At 38.2% G+C, this 13,336-nt stretch overlaps 1 protein-coding gene across 3 annotated transcripts; it reads left to right on the top strand.

Annotated features, from left to right (window-relative positions):
• The first annotated feature begins 1,124 nt into the window (after positions 1-1,124).
• lpar3 (lysophosphatidic acid receptor 3) lies at positions 1,125-12,665 on the top strand. Of its 3 annotated transcripts, none has more exons than XM_041790756.1 (3): positions 1,125-1,252; positions 3,400-4,156; positions 11,074-12,665. In XM_041790756.1, the coding sequence occupies exons 2-3, from the start codon at positions 3,415-3,417 to the stop codon at positions 11,400-11,402; spliced, it is 1,071 nt and encodes a 356-aa protein (XP_041646690.1). In that variant the 5' UTR covers positions 1,125-1,252; positions 3,400-3,414; the 3' UTR covers positions 11,403-12,665. The 3 variants fall into 3 exon arrangements, with proteins under 3 accessions (XP_041646690.1, XP_041646689.1, XP_041646692.1); XM_041790755.1 differs by having other exon boundaries at positions 1,136-1,281; XM_041790758.1 differs by lacking the exon at positions 1,125-1,252 and adding an exon at positions 1,504-1,584.
• Positions 12,666-13,336: the final 671 nt, after the last annotated feature.

The raw sequence follows: 13,336 nt of genomic DNA, 5'->3' as shown, positions 1-13,336 counted from the left end.
TGGAGAAAGGGTTTACAGGCAAAAAAATGGGTTTACAGAAGTGCAAAAATAGGTAAAAAGAGGCAAAATGGTTTTAAATTGGCAAAAACAGCAGAAGAGGTGGTGAGAATGGGTTAAAAATGGCTCATATAGGGAGAAAATGGCAAAAAAAATAGGTTCGCAGAGATGAAAATCGGTCAAAAAGTGGCAAAATGTGTGCAATGGGGTAAATTTGGTTAAAGTGTGCAAAACTGATGAAAGTGTCTGAAATTGGCTGAAAAATTCTTAAAAGAGGTAAGAACGTGGCACCAATAAATATTCTCATTATCAGTCCCAATAATAGCTTGACACATTTTTCAGCTCAAAAATGAAGTGCCTGTTAGCCAGGACGCTAGCACTAATGCTACTGATCCAACACACATGTATCTGATATCATCAAAATCTTACCACTAGGGAGGGCCCATTCTCTGGGTGTATTCAGGTGCCCAGCCAAATCTGTGGGTGGACCTGCTGATAAAAACATAAACTAATGTAAAGGAAATAATACTAGTACTATATATAATTTATTTGAAATACAGTAAAAAAAAATTGCTCATCAATATAGGGAACTCATACTTGAAAATACATTAAAAAGGCCTAAATATTCATAAAATGCCAGAACATTTTTTGCATAGCTGGCTGGCTAAGGGGGGCACTGTGTAATTCTCTTTCTGGGGGCCCAAAATCCCTAGCTACACCCCTGCTACCTTCTCATGTACACAGCTCTAACTTTTGAATAAATAATTGGTTTTAAAAGTACATTTTTTTTTCCTTTTCTGTAGCTGAATAGAAGTAGACCTCTAAAGAATAGATTTTAAAAAGGGCTACTGGAACCGTTTCTTTCGGGTTACTTTGCCGTAGATAAATAGAAATACACAATTCCACAGGTGAAGTAGAGTCTGGAGACCTTAATGGCAGGAATAATAATATCATTTAAGATTTTTAACCTCACGTTAAACATACCGGTTCGGTTTTTCTTCAGTTTGAATCAGACGTGGTGCGGTGAACGGAGGAATTCACGTTCGAGCCTGGGTGGCACACGCCCTCTACGTCATCGAGCTCGAGCCTCAAAGTAGAGACGTTTAACTTTTATACCTTCACTTTGCTCTCGCGCTAGCTGCGCACACCTCCCTCTGCCCACTGCCGCTCAACTCCGGAGGGAAACATGCTCATAAAGTCCCGGAATATTTCACAACTTCTACTCTGACGCAACACGGACAGCTCTCTAACTCAGGTAGACTCACCTGGCCAATTGTTCTACGGGTAACTCTTTTCCCCCTCTTAATTTACAGCTGTTCTCGGAAATATCTGCTAGTTTAACAAACATGTTTGTGGTCTGTACGAGCTCTTGGACACTCCCTTGAGGAAATATCTCGTCTCTTTTGTTGTCGGACAGGTAACTTCGTGCTGAAATATATTGTCTGTTAATCCCAGAGGAAGTCGTACTTTTGGCTCTTTTACGTTGAACTCTTGTCTTGCAGCATATTTGTAATGTTTACCCTAAAGAATGTTTTAACTGGAGAAAAACTCAGGTACTGACTCTGGACATTATCTTCATTTTGCTAGGTGTGTGCTGTTTTGCCTTCGATGATATTGCCGCTTTAAACTGTTCAACTGTCCTCATGTATGACGCTATATTTGGTTTTATTCAAAGCAGCCTCCACTTAAACGCCCTCTTTGCATGTGCACTTGTCCCTTGTTATCAGTGCTGGAATGTCTCTATAAGTAGCTTGTATTTACCCACGCACTGTGCTCAGGTTCATATTTGGAGACCTTGTATTTTTCCCTTTAATAAATTCTCTCTGTTTTTTTCCCCTGTTGTATAGGAACTAACTTTAGGACAGTAATTTACAGCTTTAGGTACAATGATGCCTGTTTAGTTTTTTTAAGGCTAGTTCTCCAAAAACTGCAAGCTAAAAATAGGAAACTTAACCATTTCTTTTTCCAAAAAAACCTAAAGCACTAATATATTTTTGTGAAAGTTTAATTTATTTATTTAAGTGAAAAAAATATATATGTTTGTTATACTACTCATTTTAAATGCTACCTAATGAAAGATAGTTTTTATAAAGTGTAAAAGCTTTACAAATATACAGGTGCATCTTGAAACAATTAGAAAGTTAAAATTTTATAATCCTGGATTCATCTCATACAAAGTGAAATACTGCAAAACTATGTAATTTCAATCTTGATGATTACAGTTTACAGATCATGAGATTAAAAAAATCCACTTCAAAATGTAAGAGTATTGTGGAAAAGTCTAATTTGCAAAGGTTTCCTGAGCCTTCATTCTCTCTCTCTGGTTCTGTTCACACAACTGCAATCACGGGGAAGACTGCTGAGTGTTGACTTGACTATTATCCAGTGGGCATTCATTCACACTCCTCCCAGAGAGGGTAAGCCACAGAAGGTCATTGCTGAAAGGGCAGGATGTTCTCAGTGGCTGTATCAAAGCATATTCATAGAAAGTTGACTGGAAAAGTAAAAGTGTGGTAAGAAAAGGTACATAAGCAACAGGATGAGAGCATTGTCAAACAAAGCAGAGTCAAGAACTTAGGGGAGGTTCGCAAAGAGATGACTGGAGCTGGAGTCAGTGGATCAAGAGCCACCACACACAGACAGGTCCAGGAAATGGACTACAAGTGTCGTGTTCCTGGTGTCAAGCCACACCTGAACCACAGACGTTATATAACTCACCTGGGCAAAGGAGTAAAAGAACTGGACCATTGCTCAGTGGTCAAAAGTCATGTTTTTAGATGAAAGTATGTCTTGAATTTCGTTCTGAAATCATAAGAGAGGCACAGAATCCAAGGTGCTTGAAGTCCAGTGTTTTCAGTTTCCAGTGATGGTTTGGGGTGTCATGTCATCTGCTGGTGTTGGTCCACTGTGTTTTATCAAGTCCAGAGTCAATGTTGTCAGCCGTCTACCAGTAAAGCAAAGCAAAAAATACCGTCTGCTTCCATAGCATTAGCTGTGCAGCTGGTATATCGGTCCCCCCAAATCTCAAAACAGCTTGCACTGACAATGAAAGGAAACAAACCTATTACTAAGACTATAGGAATTATGGCAATGGGCGAATTTGCCAAAATGTTGAAGTATCCCTTTAAGCAAATTTAGACTTATTTAAAACAAATAAGTCTTGAAATGTTTTACTTTGTATGAGATGTATTAAGAATATATGAAAGTTTCACATCTTTTCATTCTAGTCCTGTTTTAGTCTCCTTGAAGAAAACTTAAGATGTAGTCTAGTTGTCCTTTTGGAAAAAAGGTAGTTGACTAACTTTCTTAGTCATAGTTTTTGGTCCGAACTCTCTTTCAGCTCCTCTTCAATAGATAAAGTATTGATAAATGTTTACTCATTATGTTTCTCTCTCATTTCAGAGACTTGCCTCTAAAATGGCTCAGCAGAACCAGACATGTCATTATAATGAGTCCATGGGCTTCTTCTACAACAACAGCGGTGCTGACGACAAATGGTACAGTGCTCAGCTCATCTTAGTGCAGGTGGTGGGCTCGCTCTTCTGCTGCTTCATCCTGGTCTCCAACGCCATGGTCATAGCTGCCGTCATCACCAACAAGAGGTTTCATTACCCTTTCTATTATCTACTCGCCAACCTTGCTGCCTCAGACTTCCTGGCAGGGATAGCATACGTGTACCTCATGTTTAACACGGGCGAGGTGTCACGGAAACTAACAGTTAAAGGATACTTTATCCGTCAGGGTCTTCTGGACATCAGTCTCTCAGCTTCTCTGGCAAACTTGCTGGTGATAGCTCTGGAGCGCTACATCTCTGTCATGCACTGGAACGTCCACAGCAACCTTACAAAGCGGAGGGTGACCCTGCTGATCGTGCTTGTGTGGGCCATCTCCATCTTCATGGGTGCTGTGCCAAGTCTCGGCTGGAACTGCATCTGCAACCTGAGCGACTGTTCACAGCTAGCGCCCATCTTTAGCCGGAGCTACCTGGTCTTCTGGTCGGTGTCTAATTTGGTGGTGTTTCTGGTAATGGTGGCCATCTACATGAGGATCTATGCATATGTCAAGAAGAAGACAGCAATGCTGACGCCCCACACCAGTGGCTCTATTAACCGCAAGAGGACGCCAATCAAGCTCATAAAGACGGTCATGGTTGTGCTCGGTAGGTGCTGATCATTAAAATGTCTATGCAGCATCGTTGATATAACTGTGAGTCATGACATATCCAGTCAGCTGTAAACATCACGGTACACAGCTGTGCGTAATTGTCAGGGTTTAGAGTCCAGGCAATTCTCTGAGTCTGCTGATCATGCAGGATTGTAACCAAAGTTTTGCTGATAAGAGAAAAAGCCTTGAGCAGAATAACCAAAATACTCATGTTTTCAGTGTCTTACGCACTTGTCAGGGATTTAAACGAGCTTATTTGCCTATTGATTCTAACTATATCTTTTTATCTTATCTTGATTGATCAATATTCAGCCCATAAATGATAAAACATGCCAAAGATGCCCCTCACATGTTTCTACAGCTAAGAGGTGAATTTATGGTCATGCTTTTGCAAAAAAAAAGACAGTCTACCTTAAAATATTTGAGTATTTTAAACAGAAAAACGAAACAAATTTGCTTTAGAAGCCCAAACCAGAGACATTTTTGGCATTTTTATGCCATACTTTCCTGAAAATATAATTGCAGAGTTTTCGCATGTTTCCCCAAATCAATGGCACAAAAACTTTTAATCTTTTTGCTTGACTTTCCCCCCAAGATAAGGTGGTCTGATATCCTGATATGGCTCTTTGTTTAGTTGTTGCAACAGAATACTTTGAAAAAGACGCAAAGTACTCTATCTTTCCCCTCCCAGTGCTTTCCTTTAAGAACTAAACAATAGCACAGCACTGCTGGAGCCTCTATTGAAACTCTAAATAGGTTCGTTTTTAAATGTTCTCAGACAACTGCAACACCTAGTGCATTAAGTAACTTGCCATACCATAAGACAGAGAAAAAATCTGAAGAGACTGATGAGGTCAGATCAGTTTATCTCAGTACAAATGCACTTGATGTTGTTTTCATATCCTCTTTATTCAGTCATCCAGATAAAAAAAAAAGGCATGACATAGCTGTAGTGACTTGCACAGTTGCCCTTCAGGATAAAAGTCTGTCATTGTTCTTTGTCTCTCTGGGCACTTGGCCTTCCTGGACAGCTGGCTCAGTACAGTGTAGTATGTAGCTGTTTGAAGGAGCTGTCTGCCTCACTTTATCCCAGACTGCTGTGTAATTATCTCTCCCTGCAAGGACAAGGCTCCACAGCCTGTGTGGCGTAACGTCCACACACCACAGCACACACACTGGTCTCCAGTGAACATCCCCTCCTCCCTAAAGATCCCATAAAAAGGAAAGAGGAAGAAGAACCTATACTTGAGGACTTCTTCAATTGCTTTCACATGCTTTGCAGGATTCACTTGAGCCTGTGGTGTGTTTGCACTCAAGTGCCATTGTTAGAGCAAATGAGAAAAAGTAGAAGAACGTTTTGGCAATATCTAGAGAGACAAAAGACCTAGAGACTCAAGCTCAGATATCCAAGGACTATGGGATGTGAAATAGGCAGCAGTAGAGTGACAGTCTTCTGCCCAGGCAGAAACCTTAACTGGGCAAACCAGTTTGAGAATGCATAACCAGCATATTCTTTGTTACAACCAGAGTAAATGACTGTGTGCATCAGCTTTAAATAAAAATAAAGGCTGGCAATTTCCCTGGTGGCTTCCTGTGCAGGAAAGAAAACACTGAGGATGGATGGATGGATGAATGTGCAAATTCACACCTACTTCAATTATTTGGTTACTTTGTTATCTACCAAAGGAGTGACACGCTTGTAGAATCACAGCAGGTAAAAGTGTCTTTCATAGCCTGCAGTCATTTCTTTGTTGTACATCTCCAAAGTTTTAAGAGAAGCTTCAAACTACTCTATCAAAATTCAGACTTTGTTTTCACTTTTCTGTAACCACCATCATCAAATGGACACCAAATAAGAAAAAAGATGCTTGAATGAATGCTTCTAAATCCCCTTTTTTCCTTAGATTTAAAACTAATATTTTTACACTCAACCCCCCCCCCCCCCCCCCCAAAATGCAAAAGGAAGACCATAAACGTAGTCTTATCAAATTTGATTTACCTTTAAGATGTGGGGCATAAAAAGGAGAAACAAAAAACCAAGAAGAACTAGTATTTAGATAAAAGATATTTATTGTAGAAATGTGGCAGACATTTGACTTTCAGCTAGTTAAAAAACTGCTCAATGCTCATGCACATGTATCCACGCTTGGCAGACAAAGAAACAAAACGACAGCTGTATGGAGCACTACTTGTTTTGTTCTGCAGATCCACTGAAGCTGTAGACATGCTGGTATTGTCAACATCCGTATTGGTAGACAAGTTGCTGCTTGTTGCTTTCCTTTCAGCTCCAGAAATCTCTTTAGTAGCTCTGTTTTGTGCCCAAACATGTCTGAAATTGATGGCTAATAATTGGCTGCTTGGGTTGCCCTGTGACTTATCATATTATTTACCAAACTGACAGCATTAAGAATTTAACACAATAATGGCATTGTATTCCTGACCTGTGTCGTCTTGTTGTAAGGGTTGAAGTCGGGGTATAAGGCAGCGAAAGCACTCCTGTGCCTTCTTAGGTTTTTACTTGGAAAATAAACAAATAGCCTACATTCTTACATATATCTTTGATGTATTTGCTTGTTTTGTTTAGGCTGTGGGAAAAAAATATAGTTAATCAACCCGCTAGTTAATTAGATATTACCAACATTGAATTTCAACAACAATTTTGATAAGACCTGGATTTTCCAATTAGTCATAATTTATTAAGAGAAAATAGAGGCTTGAATTCTAAATATCATGGCTGTAAAGTGTGATTATGTGAATGTTGAACACAGACTCATCATTAATAACTTAAATTCTGTTTCAATGTAGTTAAAGTTCTGCAGAAAAATATCCATAAGTTATGTGTTTTCCCTCTGGTAAGCTGTTTGTACCTGGAAGTTAAAACTTTGATAGATTGTATATCAAATATAAAACACCACATATAGCTTCAGAAAAGTGGTTTGTCAGAATATAAGTTCTTAGGGCCCTATGAAATCCGTTTTATTTTTTGCCAAATACAGTTTTTACTGTTTAAATTTTTTGGAATTCCATTTTTTAACCTTAACTAATTTTACCATTAAAAAGAGTTTCCTGTTTATGTAAATGAATAAAATGTTCACTTACTAAATAGAAATAACCTCAAATTTATTGAAAAAGGACCACAGTTAGCCCAGTAGCTGTTGTTTGGATAACCCTGTTAGAAAATAACCAGTGTAACAGTCAGATATTTCCAACATTTCAAGACACATTCACGTGTACAATCACATCCTTACTGATGTTTATAACGTAAATGAAGAAATCCTTCTGTTCTCTCAAACACAGAGTGATAGTAACGTAATAAGAAAGTAACATTAAAGTTAAAAGGTTAAAAGTAAACCTGTTACCTAAATTTTCTTTTCTCTCTTAGTCTGTAACAGTCCATGCAGTTTGATGCTGCATTGTGTTTGTCTCCTGACTGTAACAGTTCTCCCATCATCTTCCTCCATACTCGCTGTCTGTCCGTATATATATATATATATATATATATATATATATATATCAGACTGCTGCGTTAATGCAGATACGTGTTGGCTTGTTAAGCAACCAAAGGAACTACAGAATCTACGGGAGGGATTATTAAGCTAATAAATTAGATGCTTGAATGTAATATCATTTAGACTACGGGACTCCATAAAATCTCGAGTGCGTCCGACTTTAGTTTGAAGCCCTCGAGAGGTGAGCAGGTCTTATAGTTGTGACTTCAGTTGTGTGCCTTGCGCACAGACACACCTCTCTCTCTCAGTGACTCTCCAGTGTGGTGAGGTAAAATAACTCGTAGCATGGTTGAGTTTCCTTGTTACTGGTACTGCCCCATTTCGAGCTACGTGATGTTTGCTGGTGTTTCGTGCAGCTGCTTTGACATGCTTTGTACTATTTAGGAGGGGGCGGAGTGAGCGTTTGTGAAGTGAGGCACACGTTGTACCACACTTCAGTGATCTCCCGGAACATATTTCACAGATATACGTTCCTCTTTTTAAAAAAACACAGCATTCAGTCAAATTCATTCAATTTCCACGATTTCTGCGTTAAATAGTAGATTTTGTTTTTATTGGCCAATTCCGCAATTCTGTCTGTGATTCTGTTGACGCGGAAATCACAGTGCCCTAAGTTCATAGACACTTAATTTCCAGCTTGGAAGCTTAGTTAGACTTACTGCTGCACAAATTGGTAATGATGTGCAAATGCGATTATAGTGGACAATATTGTGATTTACGGTTGCAATTATGATACAGTAGATAAATGGTATCATGAGTCTAATTGTGTGGTTATCAAGGAAAATGCAGAGAACAATAATAGTTTTGGAGTGTGCATTTCTCAACTCAAACCATCTAATTATTAAGTAGCATGAAAAATATGAAACCTGATGTTTACTGCTTTTAAAATAACTTAAAATAAAAGTTTTTCCTTTTTTAATACTATAGGTACTTCTACAAAATTTGGTAGTGGCACTATTCTAAACTTGAGCATTATTCTCACATGGTTTGTATTGCATATAGACCTTTCATGATTTATGAATTTCTCCCTGACTTCAGTGTTTGCTGTGACACATTCACACAGGATAAGCAAAGTCTGTAAGGTACTTCAATTTACTGACATTTCTGAAGGAAACCATAAAAGTGCTGCACAACAGCAGCAATGAAAACACAGTGAATTTATATTTCTAAATTCTATACAAAAATGCAATCCATAAATGTGTTTTGCAGGTGGCCTTTCATTCATGTAGCCTTTCCTACAAATACTGTCAATAATGGGTTTACAATAGATAACATTGGCCTACGTTTTTGTTTGTTTTTTTTTACATTTTTTTGATCTTTAGTAAGAAGCTGTCAATCATCAGTAAACAGGTGATCGATCTCTCCTGGCTCTCCCAGTATGCATTGAGGTTGTGTATGTAACCTGAGCGATCTGCACCTGATCAGACAGAAAAAGTCGAGCACTTTAACATCCCCCCTTTAATGTATGACAAAGGGAGGCGTCTCATGTAAAAGAGTCATTACAGCAATCCTTCTTCCCCAGACAGCTGTTGGAATAAAATCACTGAATGTTGGGCAACATATTTCCTTTTTTGTGTGTCAGGCATTAAACGTGTGGCTAAATACTACTGATATGAGATCAGGCACTGTAAAATAGAAGCTGTTAAAGGCAGAGCAGAAGCCCAGTGCGTATTAAGAGAGCAGTGGTGCACACACGTGCACTTGGAAATTACGGTTTGAATTAATTAATCAATTAATCGTTAATTAATCAAGGGAATTACTGTTAACATATGGTAAAATTAACTCAGAAAAAGCTATGTAATAGCCCATATGTGTTAAAACAGCATGTATTATTTTTTAGATCACAAAATGGAACAGAAAAAGGCACACAGACTGTAAAAAAAATTAAAAACCTCAATTAACACCCAAAATTACAGAAAAGTGATTCGCACAGGATTAGTATTACTTGTGTACCTGCGTGTGTGCTGAAATATGGAAGGTAATTTGCTGTGGAATTTTTATTCAGCAAATTAAAGACATTGTCAATTCAAAGAGGACTGAAAACACAGACATCCTGTGTGATTATTACAATTGACTGGAGATCCTTGGTAATACCAATCCTGTGCGAATAGGGCTTTTGAGGCCTTTTTGTAAACCTTTCATGTGCTACTTAATACAAGACTAATTGCAGCCTTTTATGGGATTATGGAATTGCGCAACCTGACATTGCACATAGATTAATTATGCAGTACTAGTTAAAAACCTAATTTCTCTTCACAGTGAGCCTTAAGCCAGTTTTTGAATTAAGGGCTATCTTTACAATGCAGGAAAAATACATTTTTAAAGGATGCGTACTACACCGACTCATTGACATTAATATTTTTTGTTTAGCAAAATTAATTACAACATTCTGATTAAGGGCTGCCCACTATTACTGGCATGACATTTGTATCGGTAGATGTGAAAAGTTCTGTGAGTAATTACAACTGATTTATCGACTTTAAATGTCAGCTGTATGTACGAATAAGTCTGTGGAGTTTTAGGCAGGACTAACAGACCTACGTCAGATAAAGTCTTTTTCTTTGTTCATCCTCACTCTTTCAACTTTAAAGTGTTTAAAGCATTGGAATTTTAGTGCTGAACTACATTTATACTAGGGGTGCGAATCACTAGTGGCCTTACGATACGGTATTATCATGATTCGATATTATTGCGATTTAAACATTTTGTGATACAGTGAGTATTGTGAATTTATATATTTATATTACGATCGGTACCATTTTTTTCAACTGTTTAGCATTAGTCTTGCCCTCATGTTTGTCATATTTTCGCAGTATTTTATTTTTATGTAGCACTTCTTGCAAACCTCATGTCATGTCCATCTCATTTGTGCCCTGCTTGCATTCCTGATGTCCTTCCCCTGGTGCTGCCATGTTTGTTGTACTAACTTTCTCTTGCTTTATGACTGTCACCTCTGCCAACCTCACTGCACAAACAGTTGTCCAAACAATTGATTTTATTTTTCCATTATCATAGACTTCAGTTCATATTAGCAGTTCATTTGAAAAAATCAATACTTGGTGGACCAGACGATACGATATATCACTAGACAAAGTACCGCAATACTATGCTGTATGGATTTTTTTTCTCCCACCCCTAATTTATACATCGGTACAATGGCTAAAATGGATTTGAAAATATCAGCGTATTTGACATTGGTTAAAATCCAATATTGTGCATCCTTGTTAAGCAACTTTCCTATCATGTTTGATTCCTGCTGAGATCCAAACTAGACTTTACACTTGCATGTATTTATTATTTGCGAATTTGCAGCAAACATTTGCAAAAAAACAAAAAAGGCTATACAACAAAACTGAGTGTTTTGAAACCCTAACTGTGTTTTATTTTCTCGATTTTCCTGAAGGGGCCTTTGTGATCTGCTGGACTCCTGGCCTGGTGGTTTTGCTGTTGGATGGTCTCAACTGTAGGAGCTGTAATGTTATGAAATTAAAACGCTGGCTCCTGCTCCTGGCTGTACTTAACTCTGTCATGAACCCCTGTATCTACTCCTACAAGGATGAAGAAATGTGGGCAACGTTTAAAAATCTGTTGCGCTGCATTGGGAATGGCACACGACGCCAGCGGTCAACAAAAGCCAATGCCAGGCCGCTCAGCTCAGCTCAGGACACGGGCAACAGCCAACCGCCGTCAGAGGAGACAAAAAATGATGAACAGGACATACTAAAGAGCTGAAAGTGGGACATTTTAAGAATGAACAAGAACATTTGTCCTGTTTGATCTTGACACAGCATAAAAGACGCTGATGGAGTTAGCTTAAAAGAGGAACTACGCCTGTGTTGGTCTTGGGGGACTGATGTCCTCAGATTTAAAATACTTCTCGCACTGCGAACCACCTGCTCTAATGTGGAACTGGAGCAGTGCTAAGAGGGTAGTAAGAAGAGACCTTGATGCACTGCTTGCACTGCAAACGGATTCAGAGAAGCATCTTTTCCAGTGCCACAGGATTTTACAGTTTTAGACATGTAACTCCCATCAGTTTGTAATGAGACATTCTTTTTTCGTCTTCATCCTGCTTTTTCTCATCACTACTTGGATAATACTGTGTTCTATTTAATGCGGATAGAGTCAAGAAGGAAGTGCTGAGTGGTACATTTCTGTTTTTATGAGCTTAAAGTTTAGAAAACAAGAACGATTCATGACTGTCTGATATAAATGTGTAAATTTAATTAACTTATTCTGCAGGTTTTTAGCTTTTTAGGACTCCTGTTTGAAATAAAAATGCGGCTAATTTATAGAAAGGGACTATAAAAGCATAGATTTTATTGGGTAGGGCACCGTTTCAAATATTTAATGTTTTAAGCAAAGCTATCTAAAAAGGCTGTAAACTGCTGTTCTATAAATTCCTAATTGTACATCCCGTTAAATGCTATTAAGAAGAGGTAGAGTGATGTCTGTTTGACAGCTAGCATGTTAAGCATGGTCTTACCTTTTTTTTTTTTTTTTTTTAAATGTAAATGGTAGTTTAGAAAGTCACCTCCCACAGTTCTTTAGTAAAGCAGGTTTACCTCAGGGGAAACGGAGTCCCTCCCTAATTGTCCTGTATTTTGTATTTTGTCTCTTTACCTAAACAAACTAACTCCCACCTGGAGCAGCTCACAGAGCAAACCTGTTCTTCTTGCAGCACTGAAACACATCTTTTAAAGTCTTTAGATGTGTTACAGTTACTCTGACAGTGAAGGGGTTGCAGTGATTGTGGCACACTGGATTCCTGCTGGAGGTTCATCACACGCCGAGTATCTGCAGGAACGCAAGAGGATTTGACTGAATAGACTGTAACCTCACACACAGACACTCTTCGCAACACACCAGGCTGTTTCAATGGCTCTGATGCTAAATCACTGACGAGGTTCAAATGACTCCTTCAGCTTTGCTGTACAGTATTTATTGCTCCTGCTTTAAAGGACGTTACATCATTAAAGCTGTTTTTGTTTTTAATTTGTGAGTGTGATGATAATATTGCTGAGATTTTAAACTGTTTGCAATTTTATATTTTAAAACTAAAACCAGAAGGTGGAGTTTCAGAATTTCCTTTTTAATTTTTTTTTTTCTTATGTCTTTTAATGACATGATATGAAACTGAATGAATTAGGAACAACATTAGCATGCTAAATGTTAAAGTATTTTTCTGCTAATGGTAAAAACAATATCCCATCAACATTCACATACAAATATTGTTATTATGGATTTTAGCAGTGTTATGTTAGCATGTAACATAGCCTCACGTCACCAAATTGGACTCAGCATTTTTTTAATCCAGGTCACACCACCCACTTGGCACCTACATTAGCCTAACCAAAAAGATGCCTGTAAATCCTGTTGACCAAGTTAGACTGTCACCTGCTTTGAACTGAAATTATTCATCACAAACTGATAAAAAATTATTGTTTTAGTGAAGTAAATGAAATGTAGATGTTGGAGTACTGAAAAAACCCACTACAGATTACCTGACATTCAATGGATGATGAGGTGCTGCTGCTCAAGAATGGACACTTTAAGATGATTGACCCTTTTCAACCCTAATTATTGGGTGTTCTTCATCTACTACTCTGTCTTTACCTGTTTTTGCTTTTTAACATGCTAAATATTAGAAAGTAAGGTGAAGTCAG

Source organism: Cheilinus undulatus, linkage group 7 (assembly GCF_018320785.1).
Source record: "Cheilinus undulatus linkage group 7, ASM1832078v1, whole genome shotgun sequence".
Classification (NCBI taxonomy): Eukaryota; Metazoa; Chordata; class Actinopteri; order Labriformes; family Labridae; genus Cheilinus; species Cheilinus undulatus.
The sequence above is the reverse complement of the archived record's forward strand: the minus strand, read 5'-3'. Positions and strand labels throughout refer to the sequence as shown.